The sequence below is a fragment of the Zosterops lateralis genome (assembly GCF_965231275.1).
Source record: "Zosterops lateralis genome assembly, chromosome: 23".
Lineage (NCBI taxonomy): Eukaryota > Metazoa > Chordata > Aves > Passeriformes > Zosteropidae > Zosterops > Zosterops lateralis.
Genome location: NC_139783.1, coordinates 1,038,033 through 1,066,021, shown reverse-complemented (window position 1 = coordinate 1,066,021; position 27,989 = coordinate 1,038,033). Strand labels below are relative to the sequence as shown.

Genomic DNA, 27,989 nt, shown 5'->3' with positions numbered 1-27,989 from the left:
AACCTTTATTTTTTCCTTTTAAATCCCAGGAATTTCCAGCTCTCCCACCATGCGCCGCCGCCGCCGCTGCTCCTTTCCCTCCACCCCTTTCCAAACCCCCCAAAACCCCCAAAACCCCCTCAAATCCTTCCCCTCCCCCTAAAAAAACCCCCCAAAAAATCCAAATTTTCACCACAATGAACCCAAACCTCCCAAACCTCCCAAAAATGGGCGTCAAAGCCCGAATCGCCGAGTGGCCCCCGCGCTCCAAAACCCCCAAAAACCCCCCGAAAAAACCCCAAATTTTCCCTTTTTCATCCCAATCCAAACCTTTCAACCATTTCTCTCACAAACCTCATCAAAACCTCCAAGAAATGGAATTTCCAGAAGGTTTTTTGAGGCAAAGAAGCAGCAGCGAAGTGACTTTGAGCGAATGCGACCCCGAGGAAATCCCGGAAAAAATCAACAATCCCGGATTATTTCGGGAATACGGCAGCACTTCCTCCATCGACATCCAAGGAATCCCTGAACAAAGTTTTTTTGAGATGCTCAACGAATTCAGAACTAAAAATCCCAAATTTTCCTCACCAAAATCCGATTTTTCCGCCTCAAAACCCGATTTTTCCTCTTCAAAACCCGATTTTTCCTCTTCAAAACCCGATTTTTCCTCCTCAAAACCCGATTTTTCCTCTTCAAAACCCGATTTTTCCTCTCTAAAACCCGATTTTTCCTCTCCAAAACCCGATTTTTCCTCTCCAAAACCCGATTTTTCCTCTCCAAAACCCGATTTTTCCTCCTCAAAACCCGAAGAATTTTCCAAACCTCGACGTCGTTGCCTCAAACCCGACGATTCGATTTTTAAAAAACTCCTCAACCCGAAAGATCCCGAAGAATCTCCCCAAAAACCCGCAAAATCTTGGATTTGCAGAAAAAGTTTCGCTCATTTCGACGTCCAAAGTTTCTTTTTCGAAGCCGTTTCCGCCGGTTTTGCGGAAAATCAACGACGGAACACGACGACAGGAGCTTCGGCCGCTTCTGCAAATTCTGATTTCATTTTTTCCAGCGTCGAAGATTTAAATTCCAAAGAAAATTTAGAATTTGATTCGGGAGACGACACCAGCAACGATTTATTATTGAGTTGTCCCCATTTTCGGAACGAAATCGGCGGCGGAAGAGGAGAAAGAGATTTGAGTTTTATCAAATCAAATTCTGCTTTTTCTTCTTCGGGAATTTTGATGGATTTTGGGAATGTTGGAAGAGCCACAAATGCCGGAATTTCGGTGCTGGAATTCCCAAAGGAGCAGCAGAGGAATCCAGAGAGGCTCAGCACTTCCAGCCTGGAGCACGTGGATTTGGGAGCAAGATACTATCGGGATTATTTTCATGGAAAAGGTGGGAATTTTGGGAAAAATTGGGAATTTTTTGGGATTTTTTGGGGGCTTTAGGGGGTGGGATGTGATTGATGATGATGAAATTCCTGAGTTCTCGGAGTTGGAGCTGCCCCAGGTTTGTTTGTCCAATTTTCCCATTTGTTTCTGAATTTCCCCATTTTTCCTCCATTTTTCTCCATTTCCGTCCATTTTTCCACCATTTTTTTCCTGAATTTTCCTCCATTTTTCCCCCATTTTTCCTCCATTTTTTCCTGAATTTTCTCCCATTTTTTCCTCCATTTTCCCCCAATTTTTCCTGAATTTTCTCCCATTTTTTTCTGATTTTTTCCCCCATTTTTCCCCCCATTCTTCCTCAATTTCCCCATTTTTCTCGATTTTTTCTCCCATTTTTTCCTAAATTTTCCCCCATTTTTTCTCCTTTTTTCCCCTCTTTTTCCCCATTTTTCCTGATTTTTTACTCCATTTTCCCCCATTTTTCTCCATTTTTCCTTCATTTTCTCCCATTTTTTCCTGAATTTTCCCCGATTTTTTCCTCCATTTTCCCCACATTTTTCTCCATTTTTTCCCTATTTTTCTCCCATTTTTTCCCCATTTTCCTCCATTTTTTCCTGAATTTTCTCCCATTTTTCCTCATTTTTTCTTCATTTTTCCCCATTCTTGTCCCATTTTTCCCCATTTTTCCCCATTTTTTCCCGATTTTTTCCTCCATTTTCTCCCATTTTTCCCCCATTTTTTTTCCATTTTCCCCTGAATTTTCTCCCATTTTTTCCTTAATTTTCTCCCATTTTTTCCTCAATTTTTTCCCCATTTTTTCCCCATTTTTTCCTCCATTTTTTCTCTCATTTTCTCCCATTTTTTCCCCATTTTTCCCCAATTTTTCCCCCATGTTTCCCCCCATTCCCCGTTGTCCCTGTGCCTTTCCCCCATTGGATTTGGTGCCCTGTGGGAATGTTGGGAGGCACCAAATGCTGGAATTTCGGTGCTGGAATTCCCAAAGGAGCAGCAGAGGAATCCAGAGAGGCTCAGCACTTCCAGCCTGGAGCACGTGGATTTGGGAGCCACATATTATCGGGATTATTTTCATGGAAAAGGTGGGAAAATTGGGAATTTTGGGGGTTTTTTAGGGTTAAAGGGATGGGATGAGGCTGAAATTCCTGAGTTCTCGGAGTTGGAGCTGCCCCAGGTTTGTTTGTTTTCTTAATTTCTCCATTTGTTCCTCATTTTCCCCATTTTTCTCCATTTCATCCATTTTCCCACCATTTTTTCCTGAATTTTATTCCTTTTTTTCCTGAATTTTCTCCCATTTTTCCCCATTTTTCCCCCAATTTTTTCCCCATTTTTCCCTCATTTTTTCCCCATTTTTTTCCCATTTTTTTCTCCATTTTTCCCTTAATTTTCCCCCATTTTTCCCCCATTTTTCCCCAATTTTTCCATTTTTTCTCCCATTTTTTCCCTCATTTTTCTCCATTTTTTCCCCAATTTTCTCCCATTTTTTCCCCATTTTTCTCCCATTTTTCCCCATTTTTTCCTGAATTTTCTCTCATTTTTCCCTCATTTTTTCCCCATTTTTTTCCCATTTTTTTCTCCATTTTTCCCTTAATTTTCCCCCATTTTTCCCCCATTTTTCCCCAATTTTTCCATTTTTTCTCTCATTTTTCCCTCATTTTTCCCCATTTTTTCCCATTTTTTCCTCCATTTTTCCCCATTTTTTCCTCCATTTCCCCCCAATTTTTCCTAAATTTTCTCCCATTTTTTCTCCATTTTTCCTGAATTTTCCCCCATTTTTTTCTGAATTTTCTCCCATTCTCCCTTTAATTTTCCCCCTTTTTTTTCTCATTTTTTCTCACCGAAATTTCCATTTTTTTCTCATTTTTCCCTCCCGAATCCTCATTTTTTCCCCCCAAATCCCCATTTTTTCCCTCCTTTCTCTCCCCAATCCCCTTTTTCTCCTCCCAAATCCCATTTTATTCTCATTTTTCCCCCATTTCACTGGAATTCCTTTGGCATTGACGACAAGCTGGGCCCTGTGGCGTCACCTTTTCTCCAAAATTCCCATTTTTTCCCTCCCAAATCCCCTTTTTTTTTTCCCCAAATTCTCATTTTTCCCACTTTTCTCCCGAAAATTTCCATTTTTTTCTCACTTTTCCCTCCCGAATCCCCATTTTTTCTCCATTTTTCTCCCCCAATCCCCATTTTTCCTCCAAATTTCCATTTTTTCTCCCTTTTCTCCCCAAATCCCCATTTCTTTTCACTTTCTCCCCAAAATCCCCATTTTTCTTCCCCAAATTCCCTTTTTTTCCCACTTTTCTCCTCTCAATCCCCATTTTTCCCCAAAAATTCCCATTTTCCCTCCCAAATCCCCACTTTTCCCTCCCAAATTCCCATTTTTCTCCCCCAAATCCCCATTTTCCCTCAAATCCTGATTTTTTCCTCCAAAATCCCCATTTTTTCCCTCCTTTCTCCCCAAAATTTCCATTTCTTTTCACTTTTCTCCCCCAAATCTCCATTTTTCTCCAAAATTCCCATTTTTTCCTCCAAATTTCCTTTTTTTTCCCTCTTTCCTCCCCCAAAATTCCCATTTTTTTCTCCATTTTCCCTCTTGAAACCCCATTTTTTCTCCATTTCTCTCCATTTTTCCCCCCAAATCTTCATTTTCCCCCCCCAAATCCCAATTTTTCCCCATTTTTTTCTCATTTTTCCCCATTTTTCCCCGCAGAGCACTGGAATTACTTTGGCATTGACGACAAGCTGGGCCCCGTCGCCGTCAGCGTCCGGAGGGAGCGGCTGGAGGAGCCCAGTGAGAGCCCCCAGTTCCTGCACCGCCTCATCTGCCGCACCAGCCAGGTCCAGACAGCCCCAAAAACACCCAAAAATGGCCCAAAAATATCCCAGAATTAGCCCAAAAATAGCCCAAAGTTACCCCAAAAAATTCCCAAAATTACCCCAAAAATGTCCCAAAATTACCCCAAAATTACCCCAAAAATATCCCAAAAATATCCCAGAATTAGCCCAAAAATATCCCAAAAATATCCCAGAATTATCCCAGAATTATCCCAAAATTATCCCAAAATTACAGGGAAAAATATCCCAAAATTACCCAAAAAATATCCCAGAATTACCCCAAAAATATCCCAAAAATAGCCCAAAGTTACCCCAAAAAATTCCCAAAATTACCCCAAAAATGTCCCAAAAATGTCCCAAAATTACCCCAAAAATTCCTCCAAAAATATCCCAAAAATATCCCAAAATTAACCCAAAAATTTCCCAAAATTACCCCAAAAATTCCTCCAAAAATATCCCAAAAAATCCCAAAATTACCCCAAAAATATCCCAAAAATATCCCAAAAATATTCCAAAATTATCCCCAAAAATATCCCAAAAATAGCCCAGAATTATCCCAAAAATATCCCAAAAATATCCCAAAATTATCCCAAAAATGTCCCAAAAATTCCCCAAAAAATATCCCAGAATTATCCCAAAAATATCCCAGAATTACCCCAAAAATGTCCCAGAATTACCAAAAAAAATCCCAAAATTCCCACCCAAAAATATCCCAAAATTCAGTCCTGAAACAGCACAAAATTACCCCAAAAATATCCCAAAAATGTCCCAAAATTACCCCAAAAATTCCTTCAAAAATATCCCAAAATTATCCCAAAAAATTCCCAAAATTACCCCAAAAATATCCCAAAAATGTCCCAGAATTCATCCCAAAAATATCCCAAAAATATTCCAAAATTATCCCCAAAAATATCCCAAAATTATCCCAGAATTTATCCCAAAAATTCCTCCAAAAATACCCCAAAAATTCCTCCAAAAATATCCCAAAAATATCCCAAAATTAACCCAAAAATTTCCCAAAAATATCCCAAAAATATCCCAAAATTACAGGAAAAAAATCCCCCAAAATTCTCCATAAAATGTCCCAGAATTCACTCCAAAAACAGCCCAAAATTGCCCCAAAAATATCCCAAAAATATCCCAAAATTACCCCAAAAATATCCCAAAATTACATCAAAAATATCCCAGAATTCACCCCAAAAATATCCCAAAATTATCCCAAAAATGTCCCAAAATTCCCTCCCAAAAAATCCCAAAATTCCAGGGAAAAAATCTCCAAAATTCCTTTTAATTTCAAGATAAAAATTCCTTAATTTCAGAATAAAATCCCCTTAAATTCAGAATAAAATTCCCTTTAATTCCACAATAAAATCCCCTTTAATTTCAGAATAAAATTCCCTTTAACTCCACAATAAAATCCCCTAAAATTCACTTTAATTTCAGAATAAAATCTCCTTTAATTCCAGAATAAAATTCCCTTTAATTCCACAATAAAACCCCAAAAAAACCCCAAAATTTTCCCCCAATTTTCCCTCATTTTCCCTCATTTTTCCCTCATTTTCCCCCATTTTTTCCCACATTTCCCCCTCATTTTTTTCCCATTTTCCCCTCATTTTTCCCTCATTTTTCCCTCATTTTTCCCTCATTTTTCCCCTCATTTTCCCCTCATTTTCCCTCATTTTTCCCTCATTTTCCCCTCATTTTCCCCTCATTTTTCCCTCATTTTTTCCCTCATTTTCCCCTCATTTTTTCCCTCATTTTCCCCTCATTTTCCCCTCATTTTTCCCTCATTTTCCCCCATTTTTCCCCCATTTTTCCCCCTCATTTTTCCCCTCATTTTTCCCTCATTTTCCCCATTTTTTCCCTCGTTTTTCCCCCAATTTTCCCTCATTTTTTCCCTCATTTTCCCCTCATTTTTCCCCATGTTTTTCCCTCATTTTCCCCCTCATTTTCCCTCATTTTTTCCCTCATTTTCCCCTCATTTTCCCCTCATTTTTCCCTCATTTTCCCCCTAATTTTCCCCTCATTTTTCCCTCCTTTTTTGCCCATTTTTTTCCACATTTTTCCTTCATTTTTCCCCATTTTTTCCCTCATTTTCCCCTCATTTTCCCTTCATTTTTCCCTCATTTTTCCCTCATTTTTCCCTCATTTTTCCCTCATTTTCCCCTCATTTTTCCCCATTTTTTCCCCCTCATTTTTCCCCATTTTTTCCCTCATTTTCTCCTCATTTTTCCCTCATTTTTCTCCATTTTTTCCTTCATTTTTCCCCATTTTTCCCCCCATTTTTCCCTCATTTTTCCCCTCATTTTCCCCCTCATTTTTCCCTCATTTTCCCCCTAATTTTCCCCTCATTTTTCCCTCATTTTCTCCTCATTTTTCCCTCATTTTTCCCTCATTTTCCCCTCATTTTTCCCTCATTTTTCCCTCATTTTCCCCTCATTTTTCCCTCATTTTCCCCTCATTTTTCCCTCATTTTTCCCTCATTTTTCCCTCATTTTTCCCTCATTTTCCCCTCATTTTCCCCTCATTTTTCCCTCATTTCCCCCCATTTTTTCCCCATTTTTCCCCTCATTTCCCCTCATTTTTCCCTCATTTTTCCCCATTTTTTTCCACATTTTTCCTTCGTTTTTCCCTCATTTTCCCCCATTTTTTCCCCATTTTTTCCCCCATTTTCCCCTCATTTTTTCCCCATTTTTCCCTCATTTTAACCCAAATTTTTTCCTTTTTTTTTCCAGCTGGTGACTCTTCGCGGTTCCATCCTGGAAGACGCCACTCCCAGCACGTCCAAGGCCGGCTCCGTTCGGGGAATTCCCTTACGGGACGTCCTGGAATTCGTCGTCCCCGAACTCAACATTCAGTGCCTGAGGCTGGCACTGCCCACGCCCAAAGTCACCGAGCAGCTCCTCAAGCTGGATGAGCAAGGGGTAAAAATTCTAAAAATTTCTAGAATTTTTTAGGATTTTTTTGAAATTTTTTTGGAATTTTTAGGATTTTTTTTGGATTTTTTACGATTTTTTTTCGCGATTTTTTTGCGATTTTTTTCGCGATTTTTTTAGTATTTTTTCAAGATTTTTTTTCAATTTTTTTTTTCTTCACGAATTTCTGAGACTCCTGGGGGTGTTCCTAGAGCTTTTAGGGATTTTCTAGAATTTTTTAGGATTTTTTTGGGATTTTTTAGGATTTTTTTTTAATTTTTTACGATTTTTTTTGTGATTTTTTTGCGCGATTTTTGCGCGATTTTTTTCGGTATTTTTTTCAATATTCTTAAAATTTTTTAATATATATTTCCAGGATTTTCTGAGACTCCTGGGGGTGTTCCTAGAGCTTTTAGGGATTTTTTAGAATTTTTTAGGATTTTTTTGTGATTTTTTACGATTTTTTTTGGATTTTTTACGATTTTTTTTCGCGATTTTTGCGCCATTTTTTCGCGATTTTTTTAGACATTTTTTCAAGATTTTATTTGAAATTTTTTTTTAGTTTATTCAGGATTTTTTAGGTTTATTAGAGTCTTTTCCTATAAGTTTTAGAGATTTTCTAGAATTTTTTAGGATTTTTTTGTGATTTTTTACGATTTTTTTTGGATTTTTTTACGAATTTTTTTCGCAATATTTTTTTGCGCGATTTTTTCGAGATTTTTTTCAAGATTTTATTTGATTTTTTTTTTAATTTATTCAGGATTTTTTAGGATTACTAGAATGTGTTCCTATAAGTTTTAGGGATTTTCTAGAATTTTTTTAGGATTTTTTGGGATTTTTAAAGATTTTTTTACAATTTTTTTTTGCGATTTTTTTGCGCGATTTTTGCGCAATTTTTTTTGCGATTTTCCCAAAATTTTTTTTTTATTTCTTTAATATTTCTTCACGATTTTCTGAGACTCCTGGGGGTGTTCCTAGAGCTTTTAGGGATTTTCTAGAATTTTTTAGGATTTTTTTTGGATTTTTTAGGATTTTTTTTGAATTTTTTAGGAATTTTTTCGCAATTTTTTCGCGATTTTTTTTAGACATTTTATTTCAATTTTTTTAATATTTCTTCAGGATTTTCTGAGGCTCCCAAATTCCCAATCCCCAAATTCCCCAAATCCTCAAACCCCAAATTTCCCAATCTCCCAATCCCAAACCCCAAATCCCCAAACCCCCAAAAACCCCAAACCCCAAAACCCCAAATCTGAATCCCAAAACCCCAAATCCCTAAATCCTCAAATTCCTAATCCCGAGTCCTAAATTCTCAAATCTCAAATTCCCAATCCACAAAATCCCAAATCCCCAACCCCCCAAAACCCCAAACCCCAAACCCCCAAACCCTCAAAACCCCAAACCCCAAAATCCCAAATCCCCAAATTTCCCAAATCCTCAATCCCAAAACCCCAAAAACCCCAAATTCCTCAATCCCAAAACCCCAAACCCCCAAATCCAAATCCCCAAATTTCCCAAATCCTCAATCCCCAATTCCCAAATCCCCAAATCCCAAATCCCCAAAAACCCCAAACCCCAAAACCCCAAATCTGAATCCCAAAACCCCAAATCCCCAAACCCTCAAATCCCCAAAACCCCAAAACCTCAAATCCCAAAAATCCCAAACCCTCAAAAACCCCAAACCCCAAATCTGAATCCCCAAATTCCCAAACCCCCAAATCCTTAAACCCCAATCCCCAAACCCCCAAATCCCCAAACCCCCCAAATTTCCCAAATCTTCAATCCCAAAACCCCAAACACCCTCCAAAAAAACCCCAAAAAACCCCAAAACCCCCCAAAAAAACCCCAAATCTCCCATTATCCCTCAGCTTTGCCGTCGGCACAAGGTTGGAACCCCAAACCCCCCAAACCCCAAATCCCAACCCCCAAACCCCCAAAAAACCCCCAAAAAAAACCCCAAATCTCCCTCTATCCCTCAGCTTTGCCGTCGGCACAAGGTTGGAACCCCAAACCCCCCAAACCCCAAAACCCCAAAAAAACCTCAAAACCCCCCAAAAAACCCCCCAAATCTCCCTCTATCCCTCAGCTCTGCTGCCGGCACAAGGTTGGAACCCCAAACCCCCCAAACCCCAAACCCCAAAACCCCCAAAAAAACCCCAAAAAAAACCCCCAAATCTCCCTCCATCCCTCAGCTTTGCCGTCGGCACAAGGTTGGAACCCCAAACCCCTCAAACCCCAAATCCCAAACCCCAAAACCCCAAAAAAAAACCCCAAAACCCCCCAAAAAAACCCCAAATCTCCCTTTATCCCTCAGCTTTGCCGTCGGCACAAGGTTGGAACCCCAAACCCCTCAAACCCCAAATCCCAAACCCCAAAACCCCAAAAAAAACCCCAAAAAAACCCCCCAAATCTCCCATTATCCCTCAGCTTTGCCGTCGGCACAAGGTTGGAACCCCAAACCCCCCAAACCCCAAAAAAACCCCAAAACCCCCCAAAAAACCCCAAATCTCCCTCTATCCCTCAGCTTTGCCATCGGCACAAGGTTGGAACCCCAAACCCCCCAAACCCCAAAACCCCAAAACCCCCAAAAAACCCCCAAAAAACCCCCAAATCTCCCTCCATCCCTCAGCTTTGCCGTCGGCACAAGGTTGGAATCCCAAACCCCCCAAACCCCAAACCCCAAAAACCCCCAAAAACCCCCCAAAAAACCCCAAAAACCCCCAAAAACCCCCCAAAAAACCCCCCAAAAACCCCCCAAATCTCCCTCTATCCCTCAGCTTTGCCGTCGGCACAAGGTTGGAACCCCAAACCCCCCAAACCCCAAACCCCAAAACCCCAAAAAAACCCCAAATCTCCCATTATCCCTCAGCTTTGCCGTCGGCACAAGGTTGGAATCCCAAACCCCCCAAACCCCAAATCCCAACCCCCAAAGCCCCCAAAAAAACCCCAAAACCCCCAAAAAAACCCCAAATCTCCCTCTATCCCTCAGCTTTGCCGTCGGCACAAGGTTGGAACCCCAAACCCCCCAAACCCCAAAAACCCCCAAAAACCCCAAAAAACCCCAAAAAACCCCAAAAACCCCCAAATCTCCCTCCATCCCTCAGCTCTGCCGTCGGCACAAGGTTGGAACCCCAAACCCCCCAAACCCCAAACCCCAAAACCCCCAAAAAACCCCCAAAAAACCCCCAAATCTCCCTCCATCCCTCAGCTTTGCCGTCGGCACAAGGATGGAACCCCAAACCCCCCAAACCCCAAAAACCCCCCAAAAAACCCCCAAATCTCCCTCCATCCCTCAGCTTTGCCGTCGGCACAAGGTTGGAATCCTCTACTGCAAGGCCGGGCAGAGCTCGGAGGAGGAAATGTACAACAACGAGGCCGCCGGCCCCGCCCTCGACGAGTTCCTCACCCTCCTGGGCGAGAAGGTTTCCCTCAAATCCTTCACCAAATACGCCGCGCAGCTCGACACCAAGAGTGAGTTCTTTGGGGGGATTATTTGGGATTTTACCGGGATGTCCAAAGGGTTGGGTGATCCCAAGAATTGAAGGTTTCAAGGATTCCAAGGGTTGGGAGATCCCAATGGTTGAAGGATTCCAAAAGTTGGGAGATCCCAAGGGTTGAAAGATCACAAGAGTTGGTTGGAGGATCCCAAGGGTTGGGTGGTCCCAAAAGTTGGGAGATCCCAAGGGTTGAAGGTTCCTAAGGGTTGAAGGTTCCCAGGAATGAATTCCAAGAGTTGAGGGATCCCAAAGGTTGAAGGATTTCAAAAGTTGGGAGATCCCAAGGGTTGGGTCATCCCAAAAGTTGGGTGATCCCAAGAGATGAAGGTTCCCAAGGGTTGAAGGATTCAAAAAATGGATTCCAAGAGTTGAGGGAGCTCAAGGGTTGAAGGTTTCCAAGAGTTGAGGAATCCCAAGAACTGGAAGATCCCAAGGGTTGAAGGATCCCAGGAATGGATTCCAAGACTTGGGGGATCCCAAAGGTTGAAGGATCCCAAAAATTGAAGGATCCCAAAACTTAAAGGATCCCAAGGATTGGATACTCCTGATTGGACACCAGGAGTGAAATTTTGGGAACATTCCTGCGATTTCATTGGGATTTTATTGGGATTTCACCGGGATTTCATTGGGATTTCATTGGGATTTTGCCGGGATTTCACCGGGATTTCATTGGGATTTCGTTGGGATTTCATTGGGATTTCACCGGGATTTCATTGGGATTTCATTGGGGATTTCATTGGGATTTTATTGGGATTTCATTGGGATTTCATTGGGATTTTATTGGGATTTCATTGGGAACATTCCCGGGATTTCACTGGGATTTTGCCGGGATTTTATTGGGATTTCACTGGGATTTCATTGGGATTTCACCGGGATTTCATTGGGATTTCATTGAGATTTCATTGGGATTTCATTGGGATTTCACCGGGATTTCACCGGGATTTCATTGGGATTTCATTGGGGATTTTATTGGGATTTCATTGGGATTTCATTGGGATTTCATTGGGATTTCACTGGGATTTCACCGGGATTTCACCGGGATTTTATTGGGGATTTCATTGGGATTTCATTGGGATTTCATTGGGATTTCACCGGGATTTTATTGGGATTTCACCGGGATTTCATTGGGATTTCATTGGGGATTTCACCGGGATTTCACCGGGATTTCCCGGGATTTCACCGGGATTTCACCGTCGCGGTTTTTCCCGGTTTTCCGCAGCCGACTCGACGGGCACCCACTCGCTCTACACGACGTTCCAGGACTACGAGATCATGTTCCACGTGTCCACCATGCTGCCCTACACCCCCAACAACCGCCAGCAGGTACCGCCCCGGCGTTCCGGAACCTTCCGCGGTGTTCCGGCACCAAAATCCCAAAAATTCCCTGAAATTCCCGTAAAAATCCTCCCAAAAATGCCCAAAGTTCCACCCAAAATTCCCTGAAATTCCCCTAAAATTCCTCCCAAAATTCTCTGAAATTCCCCTAAAAATCCTCCCAAAATTCCCTGAAATTCCCCTAAAAATCCTCCCAAAATTCCCTGAAATTCCCCTAAAAATCCTCCCAAAATTCCCTGAAATTCCCCTAAAAATCCTCCCAAAATTCCCTGAAATTCCCCTAAAAATCTTCCCAAAATTCTCTGAAATTCCCCTAAAAATCCTCCCAAAATTCCACCCCAAAATTCCCTGAAATTCCCCTAAAAATCCTCCCAAAATTCCACCCCAAAATTCCCTAAAAATTCCCTGAAATTCCCCTAAAAATCCTCCCAAAATTCCTGGAAGTTGAATCATCCCAAGGGTTGGGAGATCCCAAAGTTTGGTTGGAAGATCCCAAAGTTTGGAGAATCCCAAGGGTTGAGTCCTCCAAATTCTTGGAATTTCCACCAAAAATCCCCAAAATTCCACCCAAATTCCACCCAAAATTCCCTAAAAATTCCACCCAAAATTCCTCCCAAAATTCCCTGAAATTCACCTAAAAATCCTCCCAAAAATCCACCCCAAAATTCTCTGAAATTCCCCTAAAAATTCTCCCAAAAATTCCCTGAAATTCCCCTAAAAATCCTCCCAAAATTCCACCCCAAAATTCCCTAAAAATTCCCTGAAATTCCCCTAAAAGTCCTCCCAAAATTCCCTGAAATTCCCCTTAAAATCGTCCCAAAATTCCTGGAAGTTGAGGAATCCCAAGGGTTGGTCCTCCAAATTCTTGGAATTTCCACCAAAAATCCCCAAAATTTCACCCCAAAATTCCCTGAAATTCCTCTAAAAATCCTCCCAAAATTCCTGGAAGTTGAATCATCCCAAGGGTTGGGAGATCCCAAAGTTTGGTTGGAAGATCCCAAAGTTTGGAGAATCCCAAGGGTTGAGTCCTCCAAATTCTTGGAATTTCCACCAAAAATCCCCAAAATTCCACCCAAATTCCACCCAAAATTCCCTAAAAATTCCACCCAAAATTCCTCCCAAAATTCCCTGAAATTGACCTAAAAATCCTCCCAAAATTCCACCCAAAATCCCCCCAAAATTCCACCAAAATTCCACCCAAAATCCCCCCAAAATTCCACCCCAAAATTCCCTGAAAATTCCCTGAAATTCCCCTAAAAATCCTCCCAAAATTCCTGGAAGTTGAATCATCCCAAGGGTTGGGAGATCCCAAAATTTGGGGGATCCCAAGGGTTGGGTCCTCCAAATTCCCGGAATTTCCACCAAAAATCCCCAAAATTTCACCCCAAAATTCCCTGAAATTCCCCTAAAAATCCTCCCAAAATTCTCTGAAATTCCTCTAAAAATCCTCCCAAAATTCCACCCAAAATCCCCCCAAAATTCCACCCCAAAATTCCCTAAAAAATCCCTGAAATGCCTCTAAAAATCCTCCCAAAATTCTCTGAAATTCACCTTAAAAATCCTCCCAAAAATTCCCTGAAATTCCCCTAAAAATCCTCCCAAAATTCCCTGAAATTCCTCTAAAAATCCTCCCAAAATTCCCTGAAATTCCCCTAAAAATCCTCCCAAAATTCCCTGAAATTCCTCTAAAAATCCTCCCAAAATTCCCTGAAATTCCTCTAAAAATCTTCCCAAAATTCTCTGAAATTCCCCTAAAAATCCTCCCAAAATTCCCTGAAATTCCCCTAAAAATCCTCCCAAAATTCTCTGAAATTCCCCTAAAAATCCTCCCAAAATTCCCTGAAATTCCCCTAAAATTCTTCCCAAAATTCTCTGAAATTCCCCTAAAAATCCTCCCAAAATTCCCTGAAATTCCCCTAAAAATCCTCCCAAAATTCCCTGAAATTCCCCTAAAAATCCTCCCAAAATTCCCTGAAATTCCTCCCAAAATCCTCCCAAAATTCCCTGAAATTCCTCTAAAAATCCCCCCAAAATTCCACCCCAAATTCCCCCTAAATTCCACCCCAAAATTCCCTAAAAATTCCCTGAAATTCCCCTAAAAATCCTCCCAAAATTCCTGGAAATTGAATCATCCCAAGGGTTGGGAGATCCCAAAATTTGGGGGATCTCAAGGGTTGGGTCCTCCAAATTCCCGGAATTTCCACCAAAAATCCCCAAAATTTCACCCCAAAATTCCCTGAAATTCCCCTAAAAATCCTCCCAAAATTCTCTGAAATTCCTCTAAAAATCCTCCCAAAATCCCCCCAAAATTCCACCCCAAAATTCCCTAAAAAAATCCCTGAAATGCCTCTAAAAATCCTCCCAAAATTCTCTGAAATTCACCTTAAAAATCCTCCCAAAAATTCCCTGAAATTCCCCTAAAAATCCCCCCAAAATTCCCTGAAATTCCCCTAAAAATCCTCCCAAAATTCCCTGAAATTCCTCCAAAAATCCTCCCAAAATTTCCTGAAATTCCCCTTAAAAATCCTCCCAAAATTCCATGAAATTCCTCAAAAAATCCTCCCAAAGTTCCCTGAAATTCCCCTTAAAAATCCTCCCAAAATTCCCTGAAATTCCCCTAAAAATCCTCCCAAAATTCCCTGAAATTCCTCTAAAAATCTTCCCAAAATTCCTGGAAGTTGAATCATCCCAAGGGTTGGGAGATCCCAAAATTTGGGGGATCCCAAGGGTTGGGTCCTCCAAATTCCCGGAATTTCCACCAAAAATCCCCAAAATTTCACCCCAAAATTCCCTGAAATTCCCCTAAAAATCCTCCCAAAATTCTCTGAAATTCACCTAAAAATCCTCCCAAAATTCCACCCAAAATCCCCCCAAAATTCCACCAAAATTCCACCCAAAATCCCCCCAAAATTCCACCCCAAAATTCCCTAAAAATTCCCTGAAATTCCCCTAAAAATCCTCCCAAAATTCTCTGAAATTCCTCTAAAAATCCTCCCAAAATTCCACCCCAAAATTCCCTAAAAAATCCCTGAAATTCCCCTAAAAATCCTCCCAAAATTCTCTGAAATTCCCCTAAAAATCCTCCCAAAATTCCCTGAAATTCCCCTAAAAATCCTCCCAAAATTCCCTGAAATTCCCCTAAAAATCCTCCCAAAATTCTCTGAAATTCCCCTAAAAATCCTCCCAAAATTCCCTGAAATTCCCCCTAAAAATCCTCCCAAAATTCCCTGAAATTCCTCTAAAAGTCCTCCCAAAATTCCCTGAAATTCCTCTAAAAATCCTCCCAAAATTCCACCCCAAAATTCCCTGAAATTCCCCTAAAAATTCCCCCAAAATTCCACCCCAAAATTCCCTAAAAATTCCCTGAAATTCCCCTAAAAATCCTCCCAAAATTCCTGGAAATTGAATCATCCCAAGGGTTGGGAGATCCCAAAATTTGGGGGATCCCAAGGGTTGGGTCCTCCAAATTCTTGGAATTTCCACCAAAAATCCCCAAAATTTCACCCCAAAATTCCCTGAAATTCCCCTAAAAATCCTCCCAAAATTCTCTGAAATTCCTCTAAAAATCCTCCCAAAATTCCACCCAAAATCCCCCCAAAATTCCACCCCAAAATTCCCTAAAAAATCCCTGAAATTCCCCTAAAAATCCTCCCAAAATTCTCTGAAATTCACCTTAAAAATCCTCCCAAAAATTCCCTGAAATTCCCCTAAAAATCCTCCCAAAATTCCTGGAACTTGAATCATCCCAAGCCTTGAAGGATCCCAAAATTTGGCCAATCCCAAATTTCACTTGGACCATCCCAAACCTTCATCCAACCCATTTCCACCATATTTTTTTCCCAAAAAAATCCCCAAATCAGCTTCTCCGGAAACGCCACATCGGCAACGACATCGTCACCATCATCTTCCAAGAGCCGGGGGCGTTGCCGTTCACGCCGCAGAACGTCCGTTCCCACTTCCAGCACGTTTTCATCATCGTCAGAGCCCACCAGCCCTGCTCCGAAAACGTCTCCTACAGGTGAGGAATTCCCAAAAAAAATTAGGAAAAATTTGGAAAAATTTATCCCAAAATTTACCCCAAAATTTACCGGAAAATTTGAAAAAATTTGCCGAAAATACGAAAAAATTTAGAAAAAAAATTACAAAAAATTTGTTAACAATTCTCCCTCTTCTGACAATGTCTTCTGCAGGTGGGGATCACATGAGGGATCCCAAAAAATTCCGAAAAAAAATTTGGAAAAATTTACCCCAAAATTTACCCCAAAATTTGCCGAAAATTTGAAAAAATTTGCCGAAAATACAGAAAAATTTAGAAAAAATTTACAAAAAATATGTAAAAAATTTCTCCTGCTCAGAAAACGTCTCCTACAGGTGAGGAATTCCCAAAAAATTCCCACCGAAAAAAATTTGGAAAAATTTATCCCGAAATTTAGCGAAAATACGGAAAATTTACCGAAAAAATTAGAAAAAAAATTGGCAAAAAATTACAAAAAAAAAATTTGTAAAAAATTCTCCCTGCTCTGAAAATGTCTCCTACAGGTGGAGATGACATGGGGAAGTCCCAAAAAATTCCCAAAAAAAAATTTGGAAAAATTTATCCCAAAATTTACCGTAAATTTGAAAAAATTTGCCGAAAATATGGAAAAAAATTACAAAAAATCGGCAAAAATTGGTTTAAAATTCCTCTTGCTCAAACAATGTCTCCAACAGGTGGAGATGACATGGGGAAGTCCCAAAAAATTCCCAAAAAAATTTGGAAAAATTTACCCCAAAATTTACCCCAAAATTTACCGATAATACGGAAAATTTATTAAAAAATCGGCAAAAAATTGGCGAAAAATTATTAAAAATTTGTAAAAACTTCCCCCTGCTCTGACAATGTCTCCTACAGGTGGGGATCACATCAGGAATTCCCAAAAAATTCCAAAAAAAAAAAATTTGGAAAAATTTATCCCGAAATTTACCGAAAATACGGAAAATTTATTAAAAAATCGGTTAAAAAATTGATGAAAAATTACCAAAAAATTGGTTAAAAATTCTCCCTGTTCTGAAAATGTCTCCTACAGGTGAGGAATTCCCAAAAAATTCCCACCGAAAAAAATTTGGAAAAATTTATCCCGAAATTTAGCGAAAATATGGAAAATTTACCAAAAAAAATTGAAAATTTCTCCCAAATTTCTCCGAAATTTCTCCCAAATACCCCAAATCTTGACCAACCCCAAAGTGACCAACCCCAAAGACCTTTCCCAACCCTAAAAAACCCAAATTGACCAACCCCAAATCTTGAAGAATCCCAAGAGTTGAAAGATCCCAAAAATTGGTTGGAAGATCCCAAAGATTGAAATTGGGGAATCCCAAAAGTTGAAGAATCCCAAGAGTTGAAAGATCCCAAAAATTGGTTGGCAGAGCCCAAGAGTTGAAGGATCTCAAAGATTCAAATTGGAGGATCCCAAGAGTTGAAGAATCCCAAGATTTGGGTGACCCCATGACTTGGCTGATGGAAAAATCGGTTCAAAGATCCCCAAAATTGGCCAATCCCACAAATTGACCAACCCCAAACCTTGAAAAACCCCCAAAACCTTCCCCAACCTCTAAAAACCCAAATTGACCAACCCCAAACCTTGAAAAACCCCCAAAGACCTTCCCCAACCTCTAAAAACCCAAATTGACCAACCCCAAACCTTGAAAAACCCCAAATCTTGAAGAACCTCAAGATTTTGGTGATCCCAAGAGCTGAAAGATCCCAAAAATCGGTTGGAAGATCCCAAAAATTGACCAACCCCAAACCTTAAAAAAACCCCAAACTGACCAAACCCCAAAGACTTTTCCCAACCCATAAAAACCCAAATTGACCAACCCCAAACCTTGAAAAACCCCAAAATCACCAACCCCAAAGACCTTTCCCAACCCTAAAAAAACCCAAATTGACCAACCCCAAACCTTGAAAAATCCCAAGAGTTGAAAGATCCCAAAAAATTGGTTGGAAGATCCCAAAGATTGAAATTGGGGAATCCCAAAAGTCGAAGAATCCCAAGAGTTGAAAGATCCCAAAAATTGGTTGGCAGAGCCCAAGAGTTGAAGGATCTCAAAGATTCAAATTGGAGGATCCCAAGAGTTGAAGAATCCCAAGATTTGGGTGATCCCATGACTTGGCTGATGGAAAAATCGGTTCAAAGATCCCCAAAATTGGCCAATCCCACAAATTGACCAACCCCAAACCTTGAAAAAACCCCAAAACCTTCCCCAACCTCTAAAAACCCAAATTGACCAACCCCAAACCTTGAAAAACCCCAAATCTTGAAGAACCTCAAGATTTTGGTGATCCCAAGAGCTGAAAGATCCCAAAAATTGGTTGGAAGATCCCAAAAATTGGTTGGAAGATCCCAAAAATTGGTTGGAAGATCCCAAAAATTGGTTGAAAGATCCCAAAAATCGGTTGGAAGATCCCAAAAATTGACCAACCCCGAACCTTAAAAAAAACCCAAACTGACCAAACCCCAAAGACTTTTCCCAACCCATAAAAACCCAAATTGACCAACCCCAAACCTTGAAAAACCCCAAAATCACCAACCCCAAAGACCTTTCCCAACCCTAAAAAACCCAAATTGACCAACCCCAAACCTTGAAGAATCCCAAGAGTTGAAAGATCCCAAAAATTGGTTGGAAGATCCCAAAGATTGAAATTGGGGAATCCCAAAAGTTGAAGAATCCCAAGAGTTGAAAGATCCCAAAAATTGGTTGGCAGAGCCCAAGAGTTGAAGGATCTCAAAGATTCAAATTGGAGGATCCCAAGAGTTGAAGAATCCCAAGAGTTGGGTGATCCCATGACTTGGCTGATGGAAAAATCGGTTCAAAGATCCCCAAAATTGGCCAATCCCACAAATTGACCAACCCCAAACCTTGAAAAACCCCCAAAACCTTCCCCAACCTCTAAAAACCCAAATTGACCGACCCCAAACCTTGAAAAACCCCAAATCTTGAAGAACCTCAAGATTTTGGTCATCCCAAGAGCTGAAAGATCCCAAAAATTGGTTGGAAGATCCCAAAAATTGGTTGGAAGATCCCAAAAATTGACCAACCCCAAACCTTAAAAAAACCCCAAACTGACCAAACCCCAAAGACTTTTCCCAACCCATAAAAACCCAAATTGACCAACCCCAAACCTTGAAAAACCCCAAAATCACCAACCCCAAAGACCTTTCCCAACCCTAAAAAACCCAAATTGACCAACCCCAAACCTTGAAGAATCCCAAGAGTTGAAAGATCCCAAAAATTGGTTGGAAGATCCCAAAGATTGAAATTGGGGAATCCCAAAAGTTGAAGAATCCCAAGAGTTGAAAGATCCCAAAAATTGGTTGGCAGAGCCCAAGAGTTGAAGGATCTCAAAGATTCAAATTGGAGGATCCCAAGAGTTGAAGAATCCCAAGATTTGGGTGATCCCATGACTTGGCTGATGGAAAAATCGGTTCAAAGATCCCCAAAATTGGCCAATCCCACAAATTGACCAACCCCAAACCTTGAAAAACCCCCAAAACCTTCCCCAACCTCTAAAAACCCAAATTGACCAACCCCAAACCTTGAAAAACCCCCAAAAACCTTCCCCAACCTCTAAAAACCCAAATTGACCAACCCCAAACCTTGAAAAACCCCAAATCTTGAAGAACCTCAAGATTTTGGTCATCCCAAGAGCTGAAAGATCCCAAAAATTGGTTGGAAGATCCCAAAAATTGACCAACCCCGAACCTTAAAAAAACCCCAAACTGACCAAACCCCAAAGACTTTTCCCAACCCTAAAAAACCCAAATTGACCAACCCCAAATCTTGAAGAATCCCAAGAGTTGAAAGATCCCAAAAATTGGTTGGAAGATCCCAGAAATTGGGGAAATCCCAAGAGTTGAATAATCCCAAGATTTTGGCGATCCCAAGAGTTGAAAGATCCCAAAAATCGGTTGGAAGATCCCAAAAATTGACCAACCCCGAACCTTAAAAAACCCCAAAGTGACCAAACCCCAAAGACTTTTCCCAACCCTAAAAAACCCAAATTGACCAACCCCAAACCTTGAAGAATCCCAAGAGTTGAAAGATCCCAAAAATCGGTTAGAAGATCCCAGAAATTGGGGAATCCCAAGATTTTGGTGATCCCAAGAGTTGAAAAATCCCAAAAATTGGTTGGAAGATCCCAAAAATTGACCAACCCCAAACCTTAAAAAACCCCAAACTGACCAAACCCCAAAGACTTTTCCCAACCCATAAAAACCCAAATTGACCAACCCCAAACCTTGAAAAACCCCAAACTGACCAACCCCAAAGACCTTTCCCAACCCTAAAAAACCCAAATTGACCAACCCCAAACCTTGAAGAATCCCAAGAGTTGAAAGATCCCAAAAATTGGTTGGAAGATCCCTGAAATTGGGGAATCCCAAGAGTTGAATAATCCCAAGATTTTGGTGATCCCAAGAGTTGAAAGATCCCAAAAATTGGTTGGAAGATCCCAAAGATTGAAATTGGGGAATCCCAAAAGTTGAAGAATCCCAAGAGTTGAAAGATCCCAAAAATTGGTTGGCAGAGCCCAAGAGTTGAAGGATCTCAAAGATTCAAATTGGAGGATCCCAAGAGTTGAAGAATCTCAAGATTTGGGTGACCCCATGACTTGGCTGATGGAAAAATCGGTTCAAAGATCCCCAAAATTGGCCAATCCCACAAATTGACCAACCCCAAACCTTGAAAAAACCCCAAAACCTTCCCCAACCTCTAAAAACCCAAATTGACCAACCCCAAACCTTGAAAAACCCCAAATCTTGAAGAACCTCAAGATTTTGGTGATCCCAAGAGCTGAAAGATCCCAAAAATTGGTTGGAAGATCCCAAAAATTGACCAACCCCAAACCTTAAAAAACCCCAAACTGACCAAACCCCAAAGACTTTTCCCAACCCATAAAAACCCAAATTAACCAACCCCAAAGATTGACCAACCCCAAACCTTGAAAAACCCCAAACTGACCAAACCCCAAAGACTTTTCCCAACCCTAAAACCCAAATTGACCAACCCCAAAAACTGACCAACCCCAAACCTTGAAAAAACCCCAAAAACCTTCCCCAACCTCTAAAAACCCAAATTGACCAACCCCAAACCTTAAAAAACCCCAAACTGCCCAACCCCAAAGACTTTTCCCAACCCTAAAAAACCCAAATTGACCAACCCCAAAAACTCACCAACCCCAAACCTTGAAAAAACCCCCAAAACCTTCCCCAACCTCTAAAAACCCCCAAAAAATCTTCTATTTTTCTCCTCCAAAAAAAGCGTCGCCGTCACCCGCTCCAAGGACGTCCCACCCTTCGGTCCCCCCCGTCCCTCCATCCGGCGTCACCTTCCGCCGCTCCGACCGTTTCCGCTCTTTCCTCTTGGCCAAAGCCATCAACGCCGAAAACGCCGCCCACAAATCCCACAAATTCCTCACCATGGCCACCAGAACCCGCCAAGAATATTTACGCGATTTGGCCGAAAATTACGTCACCAACACCCCATTGGACACGGCCGGGAAATTTAATCTCATTTCTTTGACGTCTAAAAAAAAAGAAAAATCCAAAGCTCGGCCTTTGGCGGAGCTGGAAAGCGCCGGCGCCGTTTCTTGGCGCGTCTCGGCGTCGGATTTCGGCAAAGGAGGGGCGGAGATTCCGTGCGTTTTGGGGATTTCGAAGGAATTTGTGGTTTTGGTGGATTTGGAAGCGAAGGAAGTGGTTTTTAATTGTTTTACCGGGGATGTGATCGGTTGGAGCGCCGAGGGGGCGGCGTTGAGGATTTATTACGGGAGAGGGGATTTGGTGAGCGTCAGGGCGTTGGCGGCGCCGGAGGGAGCGGAAGGAGAGGAAGGAGCGGCCGAGGAGGCGAAGGAGATCGTGCAGAGGTTGAAGGTGAGATGGGGGGAGAAATGGGGGGAAATTTGGGGAAAAATTTGGGGAAATGGAGGGAAAAATGAGGGGAGAAATGGGGGAAAAATGGGGGAGAAAATGGGGAAAAATGGGGAAAAATTTGGGGAGGTGGAGGGGGAAAAATGGAGAAAAATTTGGGGAAATGGAGGGAAAAATGGGGAGAAAATTGGGGAGGTGGAGGGGGAAAAATGGGGGGAGAAATGGAGGAAAAATGGGGAAAAATGGGAGGAAAAATGGGGGAGAGATGGGGAAAAATTTGGGGGAAAATTTGGGGAAAAATTTGGGGAGATGGAGGGAAAAATGAGGGGAGAAATGGGGGAAAAATGGGGGAGAAAATGGGGAAAAATGGGGAAAAAATTGGGGAGGTGGAGGGGGAAAAATGGAGAAAAATTTGGGGAAATGGAGGGAAAAATGGGGAGAAAATTGGGGAGGTGGAGGGGGAAAAATGGGGGGAGAAATGGAGGAAAAATGGGAGGAAAAATGGGGGAGAGATGGGGAAAAATTTGGGGGAAAATTTGGGGAAAAATTTGGGGAGATGGAGGGAAAAATGAGGGGAGAAATGGGGGAAAAGTGGGAGGAAAAATGGGGAAGAAATGGGGAGAGATGGGGGAAAAAATGGGAAAAAGGTGGGGGAAAACTGGGGAAAAATGTGGGGGAAATGGAGGGGAAAAATGGGGAGAAATGGGGAGAAATGAAGGAAAAATGGGGAAAAATGGGGAGAAAATGGGAAGAAAGTGGGGGAAAAGGGGGAAAATTTGGGGAAATGGAGGGGGAAAATGGGGGAGAAATGGGAAGAAATTTGGGGAAATTGAGGGGGAAGTGGGGGGAGAAATGGGGGAAAAAATGGGGAAATGGAGGAGGAAAAAATAGGGAAAAATGGGGAGAAAATGGGGGAAATTGGGGAAAAATGTGGGGGAAATAGAGGGGGAAAAGGGGGGGGAAATGGAGGGGAAAAATAGGGAAAAATGGGAGGAAAAACAGGGAAAAAATGAGGGAAATGTAGGGGAAAATGGAGAGAGAAATGGGGAAAATTTTGGGGGAGAAATGGGGAAAAATGTGGGGGAAAATTGGGGAAAATTTGGGGAAATGGAGGGGAAAATGGGGGGAGAAATGGGGGAAAAATGGGGGGGAAAATGGAGAAAAAATTGGGGAAAAAATGGAGAAATGGGAAGAAAATGGGGGGGAAATGGGGAAAACTTTGGGGGAGAAATGGGGAAAAATTTGGGGAGGTGGAGGGGAAAATGGGGGAGAAATGGGGGGAAAGTGGGAGGAAAATGGGGGAAAATTTGGGGAAATGGAGGGGGAAAAATGGGGGGAAAATGAGGAAAAAATGGGGGAGAAATGGGGAGAAAAACCGGGGAAAAATTGGGGAAATGGAGGGGGAAAAATGGGGGGAGAAATGGGGAAAAGTGGGAGGAAAAATAGGGAGAAAAATGGGGAAGAAATGGGGAGAGATGGGGGAGAAAATGGGGGAAAATTGGGGAAAATTTGGGGAAATGGAGGGGAAAATGGGGGGAGAAATGGAGGAGGAAATGTGGAGAAATAGGGAAAAATGGGAAGAAAATGGGGAAGAAATGGGGAAAAATTTGGGGAGGTGGAGGGGGAAAAATGGAGAAAAATGGGGAAAAATTTGGGGAGGTGGAGGGGGAAAATGGGGAGAAAATGGGGAGAGAAATGGGGAAAAATTTGGTTCCCCCAGGAAATGGAGGGGAAAATGGGGAAGAAATGGGGAGAAATTTGGGGAGATGGAGGGGGAAAAATGGGGAGAAATGGGAGGAAAATGGCGGGGAGAAATGGGGGAAAAATGGGGGGAAAAGGTGGGGGAAAATTGGGGAAAAAATGGGGGGAGAAATGGGAAAAAAATTGGGGAGGTGGAGGGGAAAATGGGGAGAAAAATGGGGGAAGAAATGGGGAAAAAAGGGAGAAAAATGGAGGGAAAAAAGAGGGAGGAAATGGGGAAAAATTTGGGGAGGTGGAGGGGGAAAAATGGGGGAGAAATGGGGAAAAAATTAGAGAAATGGTGCAGAAAAATGGGGGGAGAAATGGGGAAAATGGAGGAAAAAATGGGGGGAGAAATGGAGGAAAAATGGGGAAAAAATGAGGGAGAAATGGGGAAAAATGGGAGAAAAATGGGGGAGAGATGAGAAGAAAGGGGAAAGAAAGTGGGAGGGAAATGGGGGGAAATTGGAGAAAAATTTGGGGAAATGGAGGGGAAAATGGGGGGAGAAATAGGGAGAGAAATCGGGAAAAAAGGGAAGAAAGTGGAGGGGAAATGGAGGGGAAAAATGGGGGGAGAAATGGGGAAAAAATGGGAAAAAAAGTGAGGGGAAATAAGGAAAAATTGGGGGGAAATTTGGGGAAATGGAAGGGAAAAAAATGGGGGGAATGAGGAAAAAATGGGAGGAAAATAGGGAAAGAATGGGGGAGAAATGGGGAAAAATTTGGGAAATGGAGGAGGAAAAATGGGGGCAAAAAGGGGGAAAAATGGGGAGAAATGGGGAAAAAATGTGGGGGAAATTGAGGGGAAAAAATGGGGAGAAAATGGGAAGAAATGGGGGAAAATGGGGAAAAATTTGGGGAAATGGAGGAGAAAAAATTGGGGAGAAATGGGGAAAAATAGGGGAGAAACGGGGAAAAATTTAGAGAAATGGTGCAGAAAAATGGGGGGAGAAATGGGGAAAATTGGGGGAGAAATGGGGAAAAAATTGGGGAAATGGAGGGGGAAAAATGAGAGATAAATGGGGAAAAAATGGGGAAAAAGTGGGGAAAAAATGGGGAAAAAATAGGGGACGAATGGGGAAAAAATGGAAAGAAAGTGGGAGGGAAATGGGGGAAAAAATGGGGAGAAAATGGGGAGAAAAAAAGGGGGAAGATTTGGGGAAATGGAGGGGAAAAAACAGGGGAGAAATGGGGAAAAATGTGGGGAGAAAATGGGGAAAAAATGGGGAAAATTGGGGGGAAAAATGGGGGAGAAATGGGGAGAAATGGGGAGAGAAATGGGGAAAAATGAGAATAAAATGGAGGAAATTTGGGTAAAATTGAGAAAATTGGGGTAGAATGGAGAAAATTGGGGTAAGAACAGAGTAAAATTGAAGAAAAATGGGGAGAAAAGGGAAAGAAATGGAGGAAGTTGAAAAATGGAAGTAAAATGGAGCGAAATGGAGGAAATTGATGTAAAAACTGAGAGAATTAGGATAAAATGCAGAAAATTGATTTAAAAATTGGGAAAAATTAAGGAAAAAACGTAGAGAGGAAAAAACGAGAAGAAACAAACCAAAAAAACAAACTCAAAACCACCAAAAACTTCCTTTATTTCCCCCCCCCAGATGACGACGCCGGGCTGCGCCACCGTCGACATGACCTTGAGGAGAAACGGCCTCGGCCAACTGGGATTCCACGTCCACCCCGACGGCAGCGTGGCCGAGGTGGAGGAGTACGGCTTCGCCTGGCAGGCCGGGCTGCGGCGCGGCAGCCGCCTCCTGGAGGTGTGCAAGGTGGCCGCCGTGGCCCTGAGCCACGAGCAGATGATCGACCTCCTGCGCACCTCGGTCACCGTCACCGTGGTCATCGTGCCGCCGCACGAGGACGGCACGCCCAGGAGGTGGGTGCTGGGGTCTTGGGTGACATTGGTGCCGTCTTGGAGTCTTGGGTGCCATGGATGACATTGGTGTCATCCATGGGCCATTGGTGCCATCTTGGAGTCTTGGGTGCCATCTTGGAGTCTTGGGTGTCATTGGTGCCATCAAAGTGCCATTGGTGTCATCCATGGGCCATTGGTGGCATCTTGGAGTCTTGGGTGCCATCTTGGAGTCTTGGGTGCCATTGGTGTCATCAAAGTGCCATTGGTGTCATCCATGAGCCATTGGTGGCATCTTGGAGTCTTGGGTGCCATTGGTGCCATTTGGGTGCCATTGATGCCATTGGTGCCATTTGGGTGCCATTGATGACATTGGTGATTTGGGTGCCATTGATGGTTTATGGGTGTCTTGGGTGCCATTGGTGGCATTTGGGTGCCATTGGTGGCATTTGGGCGCCATCTTGGAGTCTTGGGTGCCATTGGTGCCATTGGTGGTTCGTGGGTGTCTTGGGTGCCATTGGTGCCATTTGGGTGCCATTGGTGGTTTATGGGTGTCTTGGGTGCCATGGTGGCATCAGGATGAGTTGAGTGTCATTGGTCACATTTGGGTGCCATTGGTGCCTTGGGTGCCATCTTGGAGTCTTGGGTGCCATTGGCGCCATTTGGGTGCCATTGCTGACATTGGTGCCATTTGGGTGCCATTGGTGTCTTCTGGTTGTCTTGGGTGCCATTGGTGCCATCAACGTCCCATTGGTGCCGTCAACGTCCCATTGGTGCCATTGGTGGTTTATGGGTGTCTTGGGTGCCATTGGTGGCCCTTGGTCACCATCGATGCCATTGATGCCACCTGGGTGTCTTGGGTGCCATCGATGCCATTGGTGCCATCCCAGTGTCACCGCTGTCCCCATCCCAGTGCCATCAATGCCACCTGTCCCCTGTCCCACTGGTGCCACCAGTGCCACCAGTGCCACCATTGTCCCCATTCCCAGTGCCACCAATGTCCCCATTGTCCCCATTCCTCGTGCCATCCCAGTGCCACCTGTCCCCTGTCCCTTCAGTGCCATCCTGGTGCCACCAGTGTCACCAATGTCCCCATTCCCAGTGCCACCAGTGCCGCCTGTCCCCTGTCCCATCAGTGCCACTGGTGCCATCCCAGTGCCACTATTGTCCCCATTCCTGGTGCCACCGGTGTCACCACTGCCCCCATTCCTGGTGCCATCCCAGTGTCACCGCTGTCCCCATCCCAGTGCCATCAATGCCACCTGTCCCCTGTCCCACTGGTGCCACCAGTGCCACCAGTGCCACCGTTGTCCCCATTCCTGGTGCCATCCCAGTGCCACCAGTGCCACATGTCCCCTGTTCCTTCAGTGCCATCCTGGTGCCACCAGTGTCCCCATTGTCCCCAATGTCCCCAATGTCCCCAGTGTCCCCATTTTCCCCAATGTCCCCAATGTCCCCATTTTCCCCAATGTCCCCAATGTCCCCAATGTCCCCAATGTCCCCATTGTCCCCAATGTCCCCAATGACCCCAATGTCACCCCACTGTCCCCATTGACTTCAATGTCCTCATTGACCCCAATGTCCCCATTGACCTCATTGTCCCCATTGTCCCCACTGTCCCCACTGTCCCCATTGACCCCATTGACCCCATTGTCCCCAGTGTCCCCATTGTCCCCACTGTCCCCACTGTCCCCACTGTCCCCACTGTCCCCACTGTCCCCAATGTCCCCACTGTCCCCATTGTCCCCACTGTCCTCATTGTCCCCATTATCCCCAATGTCCCCAATGTCCCCAGTGTCCCCAATGTCCCCAATGCCCCCATTGTCCCCAATGTCCCCATTGTCCCCAATGTCCCCAATGTCCCCAGTGTCCCCATTAATGTCCCCAATGTCCCCACTGTCCCCAGGGGCTGGTCGGAGTCGCTGCTGGAGCCGAAGGCGGATCCGGAGCCGTTTCCGGAGCCGCTGCCGGGACCGTTCCGGGCCCCGTTCCGGAGTGGGCCGGGCTGGCACCGGGGGGGCCCAAAACGGGCCCCAAATCCCGGGATTCCGAACAGGGAACAGCAGACGGGGCACGGGAAAAGGTGAGGGAATAACACAAAAAAATTCCCCAAGAAATCCTCCCCAATTGCCCAAAAATTCCTCAAAAATTACCAAAAAATCCACCCAAAATGTCTCCGAAAATTCCCCAAAAATCCTCTCAAAATTCCCCCAAAATTCCCCCAAAATTCCCAAAAAATCCTCCCAAAATTCTTCCCAAAAGTCCTCCAAGATTCCCAAAAATCCTCCCAAATTTCACCAAAAATCCTCCCCAAATTGGTCCCAAAAAATCCTCCCAAAAATCCTCCCAAAATTCCTCAAAAATCCTCCCAAAATTCCTCCAAAATTCCTGAAAAATCCTCCTAAAATTGCCAAAAAAATCCTCCCAAAATTCCTCTCAAAATTCCCCTCAAATTCCCCCAAAATTGCCAAAAAAATTATCCCAAAATTCCCCAAAAATCCTCTCAAAATTCCCCCAAAGTTCCCCCA

General features: G+C 43.2%; 2 protein-coding genes across 2 annotated transcripts; both read left to right on the top strand.

Moving 5' to 3' along the window:
• Positions 1–353: 353 nt before the first annotated feature.
• Positions 354–2,183, top strand: LOC310918315 (signal-induced proliferation-associated 1-like protein 3; the record flags this gene model as incomplete). The annotated part of the gene is made up of 1 exon (XM_083877169.1): positions 354–2,183. One exon carries the CDS (start codon positions 354–356, stop codon positions 1,422–1,424), a length of 1,071 nt encoding a protein of 356 aa, XP_083733295.1. The 3' UTR covers positions 1,425–2,183.
• LOC310918314 (signal-induced proliferation-associated 1-like protein 3) lies at positions 2,137–25,639 on the top strand (the record flags this gene model as incomplete). Its single annotated transcript, XM_083877168.1, is given in 9 exon segments — positions 2,137–2,461; positions 4,087–4,214; positions 6,947–7,135; positions 10,420–10,594; positions 11,840–11,943; positions 15,816–15,973; positions 21,256–21,295; positions 21,297–21,866; positions 25,211–25,639. Coding segments are annotated over 9 exon segments (2,025 nt in total), but the record flags the coding sequence as incomplete, so codon positions are not given.
• Between the last annotated feature and the right edge of the window lie 2,350 nt (positions 25,640–27,989).